Consider the following 16,384-nt stretch of genomic DNA (forward strand, 5'->3'; position numbering starts at 1 on the left):
CAGATTTAATAAGTTGCCCCAGTTTTTGGTTGTCTTGATGCAGACAAGGCACTGATCGTGTCAGCTAGGATTTTATAAGTACAGCAAATGAAGCATTTACATTTCAAAAGAAGAATAGGGTTAATTAGGAGGATTTCTGAAGGGTGGAGACAAGAATTAAAGTGGTAGGGTTCCTCTCCAAGAAGCTGTGTTTGAGCAGAAGAATCAGGCAGAGATGCCCTCTTTCACCCTTTGCTAATTGCTCTATAATTAGAGCCATTGAACAAGAAAATAAGGGACCCTCAAATTCAAATCTATAACTGGTGTGATAAACAAGAAACATTAGCTTTAATCACAGAAGATATTTACACTTGATAAATCCAGAAAAGGACATTTCAGTGTTGTGGAACATTTTGAGACCACTTCAGGTCTTTTCAGGACATAAAATAAATGAATATACAAACAAAGGCTACAGCATTAAACTATGCATCTCCACATGAATTCGTTCAGCAATACCATTATTTATAAGAACAAGATAAAATAAGTACTTCTGTGTACGGATTAAAAAGGATTCTACTATTGTAGCTAAGGTTATGTGGGAAGTGACTAAAAAAGATATAATACAAAAATCGAGATGCTGGAAGCTCTTGAATAAGGATATGGACAATATGATGCAAGCAGTATAAACGTTTCTAGTCCCTTTAGTTTTATATACAAGTCAGATGTATTTTTATCATCCAGAGAAGAAATTGTGGACCATAATTACTAAACAGTTGATGGGATTTATTTGAGAGGAAAAAATGGCAAGAGTTAAGTAACATCAACTGTTTCTCTACATAACAATGTGGTTAGTATAGGGTTACCTGATTTGCAGAGATACTTTAGAGCTACAGAATTAATGTGCATTTATCCAACACAAGCAGAAGGTTGTAAATCAAAGTGGTAAAGAATTAAGATGAAATTGGGGGGGGGGGGGGTTCTGGATGCAGGTCCCTAAGGAAAAGAAAAACGACCATGTGGAATATTACATTTATAAAGCAGCAGAAAGTATTCTTAGAACTAAATCAACACTGGAATGAAGAAAGGAGATTTTACCAATAGGGATAACTACAAATAGGGGGACAGAAATTACAAGAGACGGCTGGAATCTGCTGGAGAAATGTAGCAAAGGAACCAAATACCCAGGATGGGGAAGGCAACTGAGTGAGCTGGAGTCAAGCAGAAGTTTAGACTACAGGTTAGAGACTATCTTCATTACCATGGAAGCATAACAGAGTATAAGTAATGAGAAAGGGATACAGGGTGTAAGTCAGAGAGTGTGAGACCCAGAGCTAATATTTTTGAGCCCCTTTTTGGTATTTGGACTATTTAGTCCAAAGTGTTGACATTAATGAAATCCAGGAATCTCTACACATGCTTGTTGTTGGTTTAAGTTTCACAGTTAATGGAAGGACCAAGAGGATACTGTATGATTCTATAGTGAAGGATGTCAATTTGGTAAGATATGCCTCACGGTCTCTGCTTGTGTCATACAAGGGACACAGCAGTAGGCTACTATGCAGTACTGACTTCTGTTTTCTGCAAGATAAAAATATATAAAATGCATTTTATATATATATATATATATATATATATATATATATATATATATATATATATATATATATATATATATATATGGTTCCCTATCAGAAGCCTGAAACACTATAAGCCTGAAAATCAAAATCCTGAAACCAAAAGCCTGAAAATTCAAAATCCCGAAAACCCAAAATCCTGAAAACACAAATAATGCTAATATGTCACTATAAAGACACTAATATCTACCAACTGACCCTGACCCTAACCCTAAGGTCCATCAATATCGCACACTCACCTGACCCACGCCCTAACCCTCACTTAAACCGCCCCTAACCCCAATATTTGTCACTATTGCATACATGCCTAACCTGCGCCCTAACCCTAACTCACTTAAACCGCCCCTAACCCTAACATAAAACCAACCGCACACTCACCTGAACCCAACGCATGACCTAACACTACAGGGCTAACAATAGCAAAGCCACAATGACGTCAGTATGTCCATTTTGTGTTTTCGGGATTTTGAATTTTCAGGCTTTTGGTTTCAGGATTTTGATTTTCTGGCTTATAGTGTTTCAGGCTTCTGATAGGGAACCATATATATATACATATATATGTATATGGATCTACTGCAGTAGATCAAATTAACAGAATACCAAAATTAAAATAAACGAGAAGTAACCAAAAGTTCACAACAATGAAAACTTAAAAAAATATATCAAAACTTGCAATACCAAAGTTTGTTAAATTCTTTCTTTTCTGTGGTATTATCTAGTGGTTTGTACTATGGGCCAGCAAAAGCTATGGCGGACATTACATATCACGCACCTGACACACACAGCTCTGTGTACACTACTAACAAATCTGAAAAAGGAAAGGAAGTATTAATCTTAGAAGGATACAAACAGCATTTGGAAAAAAGTTTTAAAACACGAAAATACTGGCCATGTAAGTACAAAGCAAGAGACAAGTGTAAAGGTACAGTGGTAACAGCATGTGTTTCTAGTGGAGAAGAACTACTGAAATAGGTTGCTCACAATCATGCCAGAGATCCTTCAGAAGTACAAAAGTATGCAAATTGCCATGATTTAATAGAGATAGCTTCTTTGTCAAGGGATACCCCTTGTTTAAAATCTTGCTGAAAACGTAAAATGAGCGGTTTATGAAAAATACAGCTCTATTCCTTTAAATTACATAGTGGTTCACAGCAATTTTTCAAAATGCATTGAAAAGAAGTCATTTTGTAATTTTCTTTTCATGGATATAAGGAAAACTTTTTTATTTCTTTTTACAACTGTACATGGGTGATGGGAATGGTCTGTAATGCCTGCAACTTATTTTTCAATGTTATAGGTTTCGATTTTTTAAGTTTTCATTGTTGTGAACTTTTGGTTACTTTGTCTCATTTATTTTAATTTTGGTATTCTGTTAATTCGATCTACTGAAGTAGATCCACACACACACACACACACACATATATATATATATATATATATATATATATACACACATATCTATATATATATATATATATATATATATATATATATATATATATATATATATATGGAAGCACTTTACATAATCGAATTATTGAAATGTCGAATGTCATATGGTCGAGACCATTTGATCGACATTTCAGTATACCGAATATGTAAAGTTTTAAAAAATAACACTTTACTTACCTTAAAACGTTACGTGCACACAGAGGCAAGGCTTCTTGTACGCTCTGTGTGTACGTAATGTTTTTATCTTTTTTGTGGTGTTGACAGGAAGTGGGAAATCTCCCGTTTTGCACTTCCGCATACAGCGCAATATGGGAGATTTCCCTTTTTCCCACTGTAGCACGATCTCGGAGTTGGTATATTTAAGTAGGGGGTGTGTGGGGGGCACAGCCCCCATAGTGCAGGGGCACAGCCCCCCTGCAAAAGCGATGTTTGACTTTTTTTTTTTTTTGGTTTGGGTTTCATTTTAGAAGTTCGAGTTCCCAAAACTCGATCCTTTGGTCTCGACCATATGAGGTTCGAGATTTTGGGAATTCGATCTTCTAAAGTGAATTCATATATATATATATATATATATATATATATATATATATATATATATATATATATATATATATATATATATGTGTGTGTGTGTGTGTACACACACATAAAAAATGGGGTAATTTGCATATATCCCATAGGCTTCCACTACAGGAGGTTTAAGATATTACACTGAAGGCTTTAGCTTGACTGAGTTATTCTTGTACTTTTTACTGAATGGTTTGTCTGTGTAATCTTTTTATCCTTTGCTTGGATGTTGCTTGGGACATTTTGCAGGCAACTTAATGTTTATGGGCACCCTACTTGGTTTAAAGCACTGTATTTCTAAAGTATAGCCAAACAATCCACTTATGTTGCACCGATCAAGTCATAAAAAGTCTGAAACGTGACATGTCTATAGCTAGTGAGGTTTTGCTTTATTGGCTTGGATGTACCTATAAAGATTTAAAAAGTAAAAAGTCGTTGTCATTCAGAAGCCATGCAACTGAAACACTGGCATATCCTTAAGGGGTCACATGCACATTGTACTACAGGAGGTTTAAGGCATTACACAGTGAAAGCTTTTGCTTGCCTGAGTCCTTCTTCTAGTACATATAGAAATATATGAGTTTACAACGAATAATCGCTGGTGAGGTTGAACGAGACAAAAACATCAAGTAGACTCACTGAAGATTACCATTAACAGTTACTAACATTATCAGAAAAAATAATCGCAAATATAAACCAATACTTTACATTTGTGATTACCAAAAGAAAAACAAAAAACAACTTCCACATGGGAGATCTGCCCCACAAAACTAACTCAAAGGTAAGACAAATTCAAAGAAAGGGGAAAAGCCCTGGAATTATGTAACGGTCAATCTAATGAACTTCAACTGTTACATAATTTCATCAACTGTACAGCTAATGAATAACACCAGCATTTCACCATGCAATAAAATGCAAGCAACAATATATTAAATAACATTCACAAACACAGTTCTGAAGTTAATGAATGACACCCGATTGTAACAGGCATGAAATGTGTTATTTTTAGTACTATGTTCCCAGACTAAAAAATTATGTCTTACCATAACTTGGCATCTGTGCTGTCCTTCATTCATCCTCACAACAGGGTCTTGGATCCAACTCGGCCACTTCCATAGACTTGGATCCAACTCTCAAGCTCCTCCCTCATACCTACAATCCCCTGCATCCACCCAACTACATCAGATCAAGTTTTCCAACACCAACCATGCCACACTCAGACATAAAAGATCGGCAGACGAGGCTCATACGCAGGACTAACAGTCCTGAGTTCGTCCAGGTTCCTCAAGAAGAAGGCGGGAGGGATGGTTGGGTGGGAAAGTGAGGATGAATGAAGTAAGACAACAGAGATGCCAAATTATGGTTAAGACAACTTTTTAATCTGATGTTGTCTCCTTCATTCACCCTCATGACAGGGTCAGAGTCCTCAGATACTAGAACCTTGGGTGGCCCTCGTGGAAGAACATGCTGGAGCACAATCGAGCAAAAGGAAGCCCTTCTCCTGGAAATAACATCCAATTTGTAATGAAACACAAAAGTGTGATTATTGGACCATGTAGCTGCCACACAAATATGAACAGAAGTCCTGGTATAGAAAGCTGACAAAGTAGCTATGGCTCTGGTTGAATGTGCCCTAGAGGGTTTAGGTACCTGCAACCCCCTGGAAGAATAAATGAAGCAGATGCAATCAGAGATCCATTTTGCCAAGGTAAATGTTGACACTGTTGAAGTCTGAAGAAAAGTGTATAAAAAGCTGGTCAGACTTTCTGTGTTGCTTGCTCCTATGTAAATAAAAACAAAACTGTGAACATCTAAAAGTTGAAGAACATACTCCCCTTTGTTTGAAAAATTAGGAAAGAACTCTGGAAGCTGAATGGACTGATTAATACTGCTTTCTGTAGCCACTTTAGGCATAAAAGAAGGATTAGTCAGTAAAGACACTATCCCTATGGAACAGTATGTAAGGAGACTTAGAAGACAGAGCTTGAAGCTCAGAAATCCTCTTGGTGGAAGTGACAGCCACCAAGAGAACTGTTTTCCAAGATAGATACTTCATATTGCAAGTAGCCGCAGGTTCAAAGGGCCCTGAGTTAATGCCGGCAGCACCAGAGTAAGGTCTCAAGGAAGAAAAGGATCCCTAACAGGAAATGAATAAGAAAACACCTTTCATGAAGGATTTGCATAGTCTGGCCACTTTGTGGCGCACCGCTACAGTTATCCCAACTCCACAAGGGGGGATCCACCTTGGACCCCAGAAACTACCGCTCCATCAGTCTGACGAGCCTGATCTGCAAGGTCATGGAACGTATTATCATGGAACTTATAAACAAAGATATTGGCATCCTTCAAACACTGGACCCCACCCAGTTTGGGTTCGTGAAGGGCTGATCTTGTCTCCTGAACCTGATTGACTTTTTTGAATCAGTCTCCAGAGCCGTGGATGAAGGTAAGGCAGTCCACACAGCCTATCTGGACCTCATCAAGGCCTTTGACACCATCCCCACTCTGGAATCATAGATAAACTTACTAAGTTGGGCATTAATCCCTATGTCACTCGATGGGTTGCCAACTGGCTTGCTGACAGAACCCACACTGTAAAAGTAGCTGACTCCAAATCCAGCTCCAGACAAGTGGAGTACCTCAGGGTTCAGTGCTGGGACCGCTCTTGTTTGATATCTACTTCTCTGAAGTACAGGCCAACACTAAGGGACTCTGGCTAACAAAGTTCACAGATGACTGCAAACTGGGAGCCATTATTGAATCCCCAAATGATGTGGATACTCTACAAAAGGGCCTTACAGAAACAGAAGCTTGGTGCCAGAGCCATGGGCTCAAGCTCAATGCCAAGAAATGTATAGTTATCACTTTGGGAAAAAACATGTACCCGTGAATTACCATATAGATGGCAGTACACTAAACACTGAAAGTGTGATAAGAGACTTAGGGACACAGGTGGACAGTGGTCTCACCTTCAATAACCACATCGCCATAGCAGTCAGAAAATCCTTCTATGTGGCACACCTCATCACTAAGGGCTTTTCATCCAAAAAAAAGAGGTCATTGTCCCACTGTACTCATCCCTCATTAGACCCATTATAGAATACAACGCCCCATTTGGTATGTACCTCTCAAGACATCTGCAACAACTGGAAAGGCCGCTGAAATACCTCACTAAAAGAATCACAGGCCTAAAGCAGATGCCCTATGCTGACCGCCTTAAAAAACTCCAGCTATACTCTGTCACATATCGTCTACTCAGAGGTGATCTCTGCTTAACATACAAGGCCATGTCAAACCCAGAGTTGCTGGGCATGCTACACTTAAAGAAATCCCAATTCCTCAGAGCCACACGCTCCAGGGATCTAAACCTTGTCATCACAATAAACAAAACATGCTGGAGGGATAGGTTCCTGACCCAGAGACTCCCCAGACTGTGGAATAGATTGCCCATACATGTCAAGCAGAGCTCCTCCTTGGCCCTCTTCAAAAGGAACCTTGACGATTGGATGGGAGAAAGGAAATTCACCGCAGGGATTACATCAGTCGCCCTGTTAGACAGGGGTCCAGGGAAGTAAATAGTATCGGAAGAAAGAGCCAGGGAATTGTTATGGCTAGGCTTGTATAGGCCCTAGGGCCGATAGCCTAGTACCAACCTATGAACGTGAACAAGGAACAAGCTTAACTAGCAGTGTGGAAATTAGAAATAGCAACTAACTGCTGCTTAACAGTGGAAAAGCTAGCACCCTCATTGAAAAGGGTAGAAAGGAAAAGCAAATCATCCAAGACAGGTGCTGAGAATGGATCAATGTTCTTGGTAGCCCAAACAATAAACTTCTTCCACTTGCTATTGTACACCTTCTTAGTGGAAGCCTTCTGCGATGCTAGAATAATTTTCCAGACCAGGGACTGAAGCCTGAACTGTCTAATCAAGGTTGGAACTGGGGAAACCAAGTGGTCAATTTCAGGGTTTGAAGATTTGGGTGTTGGATCCCTGACAAGTGAGAGAGAAGTTTTGCAAGGACAGAAGAGGACAGTGAGGATGACTGAGCTCTTCAACCTGCTTGCCTTCTGGAGAAACTTGGGAATAAGTGAAAGAGGAGGGTAAGCATGTAAGAGACCTGGGGGGCTAATCGTGGACTACAGCATCCCTCAGGGATTCCCCCTGGAGGAAGGATCAGAGCGAAGAACTGGCTGCATTTGTTGTTGAAGGGAGAGGCAAAGAGGTCACAACAAGGTTGACCCCAACTGTTGAAGATCATGTTGACTACTGATTGGCTGAGGGACCACTCATATGCAAAAACAAAATAAAGTAAACAGCTCCAATGCAGGAACCAACTTAAAAACAAAATTAAAACAAAAACCATCGACCACTGTGTAGGCAGAAATGGCAATAAGGCACAGACCAGGAACTTGAAGCAGAAAGAATTTAATACAAAGCACACCGACTGAGCGCTTTCACCAGTAAAACTGGCTTCTTCAGAGTCGTATAAACACACCCAGCATCACATCTCTTTAATATCTATGCCAAAAATCAATTATTCAATTATCCAATGATTATTGTTATTAAAATCTAATGGATTAATCACATCTAACACTTAAATGTATCTACCATAGATTTTAAATGCATACATTGTTTAGTTGATGCATCTAATCCAAGTTTTTTGTTGTTGTTTTTGATCTAATGTTTGATAATCAGCAACACCAAAGTGTATATATGTGTACCATATAACCTCAATTTAATTAATTCTAATAAAATACTCACAGTTAACCATACTATATTTCATAGTATTGAATAGCTTTCATGTCCATGAGATCTGAAATTTGTCTTTGTGCCTCTGCCCTTTGATTGTGTGGCAGGTTTGGCATGCCTCTCATTTTTGGAAGGGTGTGAAAATGGAATCTGTAGCCTCTGTTTATAATGTCCAGGATCCATTTGTCTTTTGTGACAATATGCCAATTTTTTGAAAATAATGCCAGTTTTCCACCTAAGGGTGCTGCCATTTGAGCCTTGCTTGGCATGCAAAGGGGAAAGTCATTGGGCTTGCTTTCTGAATGGCTGCGAACTATCCTCACCACCTCTTTGTGTAGGAGCTTGCCATTGTCTGCCACAAAACGATCCTTAAAACCAATACTTTACATTTGTGATTACCAAAAGAAAAACAAAAAACAACTTCCACATGGGAGATCTGCCCCACAAAACTAACTCAAAGGTAAGACAAACTCAAAGAAAGGGGAAAAGCCCTGGAATTATGTAACGGTCAATCTAATGAACTTCAACTGTTACATAATTTCATCAACTGTACAGCTAATGAATAACACCAGCATTTCACCATGCAATAAAATGCAAGCAACAATATATTAAATAACATTCACAAACACAGTTCTGAAGTTAATGAATGACATCCGATTGTAACAGGCATGAAATGTGTTATTTTTAGTACTACGTTCCCAGACTAAAAAAATATGTCTTACCATAACTTGGCATCTGTGCTGTCCTTCATTCATCCTCACAACAGGGTCTTGGATCCAACTCGGCCACTTCCATAGACTTGGATCCAACTCTCAAGCTCCTCCCTCATACCCACAATCCCCTGCATCCACCCAACTACATCAGATCAAGTTTTCCAACACCAGCCATGCCACACTCAGACATAAAAGATCGGCAGACGAGGCTCATACGCAGGACTAACAGTCCTGAGTTCGTCCAGTTCCTCAAGAAGAAGGCGGGAGGGATGGTTGGGTGGGAAAGTGAGGATGAATGAAGTAAGACAACAGAGATGCCAAGTTATGGTTAAGACAACTTTTTAATCTGATGTTGTCTCCTTCATTCACCCTCATGACAGGGTCAGAGTCCTCAGATACTAGAACCTTGGGTGGCACTCGTGGAAGAACATGCTGGAGCACAATCAAGCAAAAGGAAGCCCTTCTCCTGGAAATAACATCCAATTTGTAATGAAACACAAAAGTGTGATTATTGGACCATGTAGCTGCCACACAAATATCAACAGAAGTCCTGGCATAGAAAGCTGACAAAGTAGCTATGGCTCTGGTTGAATGTGCCCTAGAGGGTTTAGGTGCCTGCAACCCCCTGGAAGAATAAATGAAGCTCAGTCTGTGTTACAGAAATAAAACAACTTTTCTGTTCTCTATATCTATGTTCTTTTTTTTTTTTTTTTTTGCCAATGCCTGCTGACCTTCAATCTTCCCCAACTGGACTTCAGTCCATTTGTTTTTTCGTGAAGTGGAGTCCCCAGAACCATGAAGGTGAGAGCTGCCCATTTGGGCAATTATTCAAGCAGCCATTGAAGGATGCTTGAGTCCTCATTGGCATCCTGGCTATGAAGCCATTTGAATGGCCTATCCCCCACATTCTGGTAGGGGGATTAACCATCTCCATCCTTGAAGAGACACTCAATACCTTCCCCTTTGAACACACATTCCTGTGCATTCGCTAATAAGGGTTACCCACCAACAATGATTTGGTGGGCCCAAGGTCCTTCTGCACAATGCCTACTCAAATACCACCCTTCATGTAAAGGACTGTGGTAATATGCATCTTGCTCTGCCCTGATGTCTACTCAGATCCATCAAATGTCCAAGCTGTTAACTGCTCTCAGTTTTTCTGGGCCACAGTACCCTTTATAGCACCACAGATGGTTCACTTTTGTAGTTTTATACCATGGTTTCATTCACAATGCTTTGGTCGTGCCATCACCATCAATATGTTTTCTCCAGCCTTTCTGCAAACTTTACTGTCCATTTACTCACATTTCCACAAATACACAAACCAGTATGATCCTTCTATACTAGTCCTCCCCACCTCCATTACTGGAATAAGCAACTTGTCTTACACAGAATGTACCAACTATGGTTATTAGCTGCAAAAGAAATGGGCAAACTTGACAGTTTATAAACACAGGCAGAAAACATGAGAAACGCTCCACTGATGAGCAGAAAATATCACTGAACATTTCAACCAGCAAGAATCAACTTTTGACAAGCAGAAAACAATGAATACTGAGCAGAAAAGCTTCAACCAGCAAAAACTGAAGGGGCAATATTTATTTAATTAATGTTTGATGACCAGTATACTGCACTGATCCTCCTAGTGGTGGACTAACTTCAGCCACAGCCCCAGAAACAAAAGATCATAACTAACATGACAATATGTAAAAGCCATAAGAACATATAGAGGCATACAGATAGGTACTTGTACAGCAGACTCAACAAAAACAGATAATATTAAAATAGCATACATAAGCATTTGTAAGGGTATCCATTTCATTATGTGGCTAATGGATGCTACAAGCAGGCAAATTAAACACAATAAAGGCAAAATATATAAATGTAAAACAAATATGATATTTACATGAAAGAATCTCAAAGGAAACAATTTCTAGGAGGGTAGAGATAAGGTGGGAACAAAAATTCCTAAGTAGAAGAATAAGGGAGGTGAGGAATTCTATGGGAAGTGATGGCTGCTTATATACAAGTGGTGATGAACAGCAGAAAGACAGATATCAATATTATGTGATGTGTGATTGAAAAAAGACACAGTGGCAGTAACAAAGTGTAAATATTTGAATCAAAATTCATAGATGTCTTCACTATTTGTTATGTCAGTACTAATATCATCCCAGAGTTGAGAGCAAAAAAATGAAAAATGCATGGTCAGAGAAAGCCAAAATGCTGGAAGGTCTGTGAGGGATGCAGGTATTATCAGAATGAGATCTTTGAACATGACATGTTTTTTGGAATACTTCTGGAAGAAATCCATGGTGGAAACACATTTTAAAAGTTTTAGCAGTGGAGGCCTTAATTCCCTTGGGGCCCTGTGAGATAGTTTCTGGGTCAGCCGCATGGCTTTTGTATAAAAATTGGTGAGAGTCAGGAACCCGGTAGTACCTGTCAGGCTTGACTGGGGCTGGAGGTAAAGAATCCGGGTTAAGGCAGGCCTCCGAGTACACATCATCTAGTATGTCTAAGACAGGAGGTATAGCCAGAGGCCTGTGCTGAGGTAGCAAGAGAAAATCCCTAAGCCTTTTCTTGGAATCTGAGTACTCTTGGCCTTCCCAGTGGAAGTGTTCCCTTAAGGTATGCAAGGTTTCCCCAAATGAGTAATCCTCTGGGGGGGAGACAAAGGGAATGGACTCCTCTGCATCAGAATCTTCAAAAGGGGAGTAAGAATGTTCCTGTTCATCAGAGTGCTCTGCTATAATGGAGGCCTGGTCAGAGGAGGGGGATTCTTCCTCCACTCTGGGCCTTTTGTCGGGGGGGGTTGAGAACCCCTGATAAAAGTAATTAAATCCTCAGCCATTTTAAGCATCTGTTTTTTAGGCATGGGGCCTGGAGAAGGGCCCTGTATAGCTTGTCTCTTAGAATGCATGGCTGCTTTAGACTTAGTGAAAGCCTTGATGGAAAAAGAAGAGGAAGGTCTGAAGACACCTTGAGAGGAGGCAGACCTGTCTACATTTTGAGATTCCCCACCAAGAGTGGCTTCGGTATCTGTAGTCGGGGTGAGGGCCGAGGAGCCTGCGACCTCGGGCACAGAAGACACCGCCAATGAAGTGTCGACGTCAGTCAGGGGCTGCGTAGGCGCCTCACTGAGAACCGGACCACCTGTTGTCGGCTTTGGCGTGGTGTCAGTAGAGGCCGCGGACCTTATGTGTCAGTCCTTATCTTGGCGTTTTTTAGACAAAACTGGAGTCGGAGTATCCGACGACATAATATAGTTAAATTTTTTGCCAAAATAATGCTGGGCGAACTCTGCCCGACGCTTAATGGTGCGTTTGTTGAATGTACCACAAAAAAGACAGACCGAGACGTTGTGGTCTGGGCCTAAGCAAGGAATACAGAGGGAATGAAAATCCTTATGCGGTATTTGCTTCCCACATGAAATACAATTATTAACTTTGTCTGACATCGGTCTGAGGCAAGAAAAGTTTCCCCAACGGGGTACTTGGCTTTCAAGAAGACTTCGGTTGCAAAATTTTCGTAATTTCAGGAGCTGGCCGACCAGCACTTGCGAACTGCTTCTGCTTCGGGCACTGCGCGGCAAGAAAGACTGAAGAAAATGGCGTCGGCTGGTTCTTTTATACCCCTGTTGCACTGACGTCAGGGAAGAAGCGACGACAACCGACGCCGGACCTAGACTTTGGAATTCGGCTGACCGAGGACCCGCCTGACGGCAGGAAAGCCCATCTGTTATGACTGCAGCTGTATGCACGATGAACATTCTCTTGCTGTGAGGTGACAACGCTACCTGTGCAGCACTGCACTGCCCATTTTTGCCTCGTTTTTTGGGTCCGTTTTTCATAAAACTGTGTTTTCTGGCAAATTAAGATTGAAGTTAGAAAATAATGACAGACATTTAAAATCTCAGACTTCATACCCTTCAGAAAAATTCATGCTAATCAAAACATGTTATTCCATCAACTTTTTAAGTTTGCAAGAGCAATATTTAAAAATTGTCCCTGTTTTTGAGCCTTTTTATCAGTTTTACATATGACTTTGTCCAGATTTCTTGCTCTAAGAGGTTGAGAGGTATCATCGCTTGTACTACAGATATACTCAGTACAGTAGAGTACAGGGACAAGACATCTGAAGGGGCCATAATCCAGGCAGCCATGAGGGATCTTTGTGCTCTGCTCATATCCAGGCCTTCAGCTCTGTTCATTAAATGCACACATCCTCATCCTCTGGGGTTGGTAAATCTTGCTTTCCCCCCAGAATGAGTTCCTGATGGGTCTTTTCTAGCTTGCCACTGGGGTTGAAACTACATGGTACACGACCCCCAAGCAGTGTTGGTTCATCTAATATGTGAGCTACAGTGGCATTTCTAGTATGATTACAAACCTGCTACCTAGTGGCAATAGTGGGTACCTGCACTACTGCATGGGCATACTATGTTGTAATCCTGATGTGTGTGTGCCTACACACATACTCCATGAGGGCTACCAATACCAGCCTAGGATTATCAAGTCCACTCCCCTTAATCTATGGCAATTTCTTGCATGCAAACCTTTACCTGCACGCAAACAGGCAGCTGACTGAAATGACAAGCAAGCCAAAAAGCCACTTATTTTCCCATCTTACCCCATTCTCAGCTCTTTCGGCATAAAAGGCAGAACTCAAACTGGAGTTGTTTGGTTCATAGTCAATACTTTATCCCTCTACTCCACAAAGCCAAATTTTTTAAGTGTTTTTGAAAACAAGGATCAACAAACAGTAAGCAGTCAGTACACCCTTATGGCAAAATGAGCAACTCCACCATTCAGCAATGGCTGAGACTCTAGTGCAGGCAACAATTTCAGATGCTGTAGAAGGAACTCAAAATAAATGCTAAAATTCTCTGTTCTACATACTTAAGAATATGCTTTAGCACAACACTCTATGTTCTGTACCATATCAAAGGCTTGATGATTATGCATATAATTAATAGCAAAGAAATCACATAAATAAGTCAGTTCATATCTCTACATACTGTTTTTACTACATAATACTTCTCAAGGAAACTACCCATAGGTGAATTAAATTTATAAAGCACTCAAGGAAGTATTTTTTTTTATTCCAGTACACTGTTACTTTTTCCGATGCATTACAGACGTTTGCTAACAGTTCAACTCTGTTAACAAACCAACATCTCAAAAGAAAAGCACAGCAAAAAATAATCCATTTCTTACCTTCAATGCAATCAATGACATAGGCTGGAGCTTTAGACTTTTTTAGCTCTTTATCACCAGACATGTCGTAAGGAGTTAAGTCATCATCACTATCAGAATAAGCACATTAAATAAAAGTTATTTCCTATACATGATAAAAAAGAAGTTATGTCTTACCATAACGTTCCATCTGTGTTGTTAATCTTCACCAATCCTTGATGGTGGGTTTGGTTCCAAATCCTCGGAACAGACTCGGGCGTTATTTTCCAGCTTGTGTTCTCCAAACTCTTGAGCCCAGCTCTGCCCATAATGCTCCTCACAGAGATTACCTCAGATCGAGTTTGCCAGATGGCAGAATATAGCCAAAAATGTTAAATCATCATACAAATATACATATAGTGATATACACAAAGAAGACAAGGCCACCTATAAATTCTCGATGAGAAACTAGATCAGAATCGGTGAGGCCTACTAAGAGCTTTAGGATGGGGGATGGTGGAAGGGAATGTCAAGGACTGGTGAAGATGAACAACACAGATGGAACGTTATGGTAAGACATAACTTCTTTATCTGATGTTGTTAATCTTCACCTAGTCCTTGATGGTGGGACAGAATCTCCAGAAACTTATATACCTTGGCAGGTCTCATGGAAGAATATTCTGAAGCACCATAGGGCCAAAGGATGCTCGACTTCTCGAGATTTGATCAAGTTTATAATGTGCAATGAAGGTATGGTGAGTGGACCAAGTAGCTGCTGCACAAATGTCATCTAGAGAAGCTCTTGCATGACAAACTGCTGATGGGGCAACAGCTCTAGCAGAATGAGCTTTAACTGTTTTGTGGAGTTGAAGTCCTTGAGATTGATAGATGAAAGAAATACAGTCTCTCAACCACTTAGCCAAAGTAACTTTGGAGACTGCACAACCCATTTTTAAGGCACAGAAGGACACAGATAATTGGTCCGATTTATGGAATACTTTAGTTTTGTGAAGATAAAAATGCAACTGTCTATGAACATATAGAAATGAAGCATTTGCTCTAAGTTGAACTCTGTCTTTATGAAAAATTAAATGGGGAGATTTGCATGATAAAGCCTGTAACTCAGAGACTCTCCTTGCAGAGGTGATGGCTACTAGAAATAAAGTCTTCCAAGTCAAAAATTTTAATTGACAAGAATCAGCTGGTTCAAAAGGTCTTTGGGTTAAAGCTTGTAGGACTGTTGTCAAGTCCCATGGAGGGACTGGATCTTTAACAAGGGGTCTTAGCAAGGATAATCCTTTCAGGAAGGCTCTGGAGAGCTTATGGGACATTACTGAAGAGTCACTGTGCCCAGTTTGAAAATTAGAGATTGCCGCCAACTGAACTTTTACAGTGGAAGCAGAGGAACCAGACTCAAAGAATGTATTCAAGAAGTCCAATATGTATTTAACTGGGGCACTGAAGGGATCAAGTGCCTTATTTAAAGCCCATATGGTAAATCTTCTCCATTTGCTCAGGTAAAGTTTTCTAGTTGTAGGTTTGTGGTGTGCAATAATAATCCGTTAGACAGGCGATGACAGAGAGGCTTGCCTGGCAATCATGGGAACTGGAGAAACCACACTGTCAGTTTGAGGTGCTGTCATCTGGAGTGAACCATGCCTTCTGGGTGAGTAAGCAGGTCTGGAACCGGGTCCAGAATCCATGGTTTCTGTAGCAGATGAGGCCAAAGGAAGGGGAACCAGACTTGTCGAGGCCAGACTGGGGCAATGAGGATTATGGTATTTTTCGCCCTTTTTGCTTTCTTCAGAAACTGAGAGATTAACGGAATTGAGGGAAAGCATATAACAGACCAGATGGGCCAATTGTGTATAACAGCCTCCCTGGGTGACTCTCCTGATGGAGGGATTAGGGCTATGTAACTTTGGCATTTGTTGTTCAGGGGAGAGGCAAAGTGGTCACAGCAAGACTGGCCCAATTGATGGAAAATCTCATCTACCACTACTGGATTCAGGGACAACTCGTGAGACATGAGAATAATCTTGCTCAATTTGTCTGCTATCACATTTGAATTTCCCAGAATGTGCATTGCTATGAGAAAGCATTTGGAAGAAA

General features: G+C 40.4%; 1 protein-coding gene across 1 annotated transcript in view; it reads right to left on the reverse strand.

Moving 5' to 3' along the window:
- The window catches only part of TELO2 (telomere maintenance 2), a 1,490,787-nt gene that overhangs the window by 785,070 nt on the left and 689,333 nt on the right, over positions 1-16,384 (reverse strand). Inside the window, exon 12 of the mRNA XM_044089295.1 lies at positions 14,315-14,403. Coding sequence (XP_043945230.1) covers positions 14,315-14,403 — 89 coding nt within the window. The remainder of the gene's footprint in view (positions 1-14,314; positions 14,404-16,384) is intronic.

The sequence above is a fragment of the Protopterus annectens genome, chromosome 12.part0, assembly GCF_019279795.1.
Source record: "Protopterus annectens isolate FY-2018-M chromosome 12.part0, PAN1.0, whole genome shotgun sequence".
In the NCBI taxonomy this organism is placed as follows: domain Eukaryota; kingdom Metazoa; phylum Chordata; order Ceratodontiformes; family Protopteridae; genus Protopterus; species Protopterus annectens.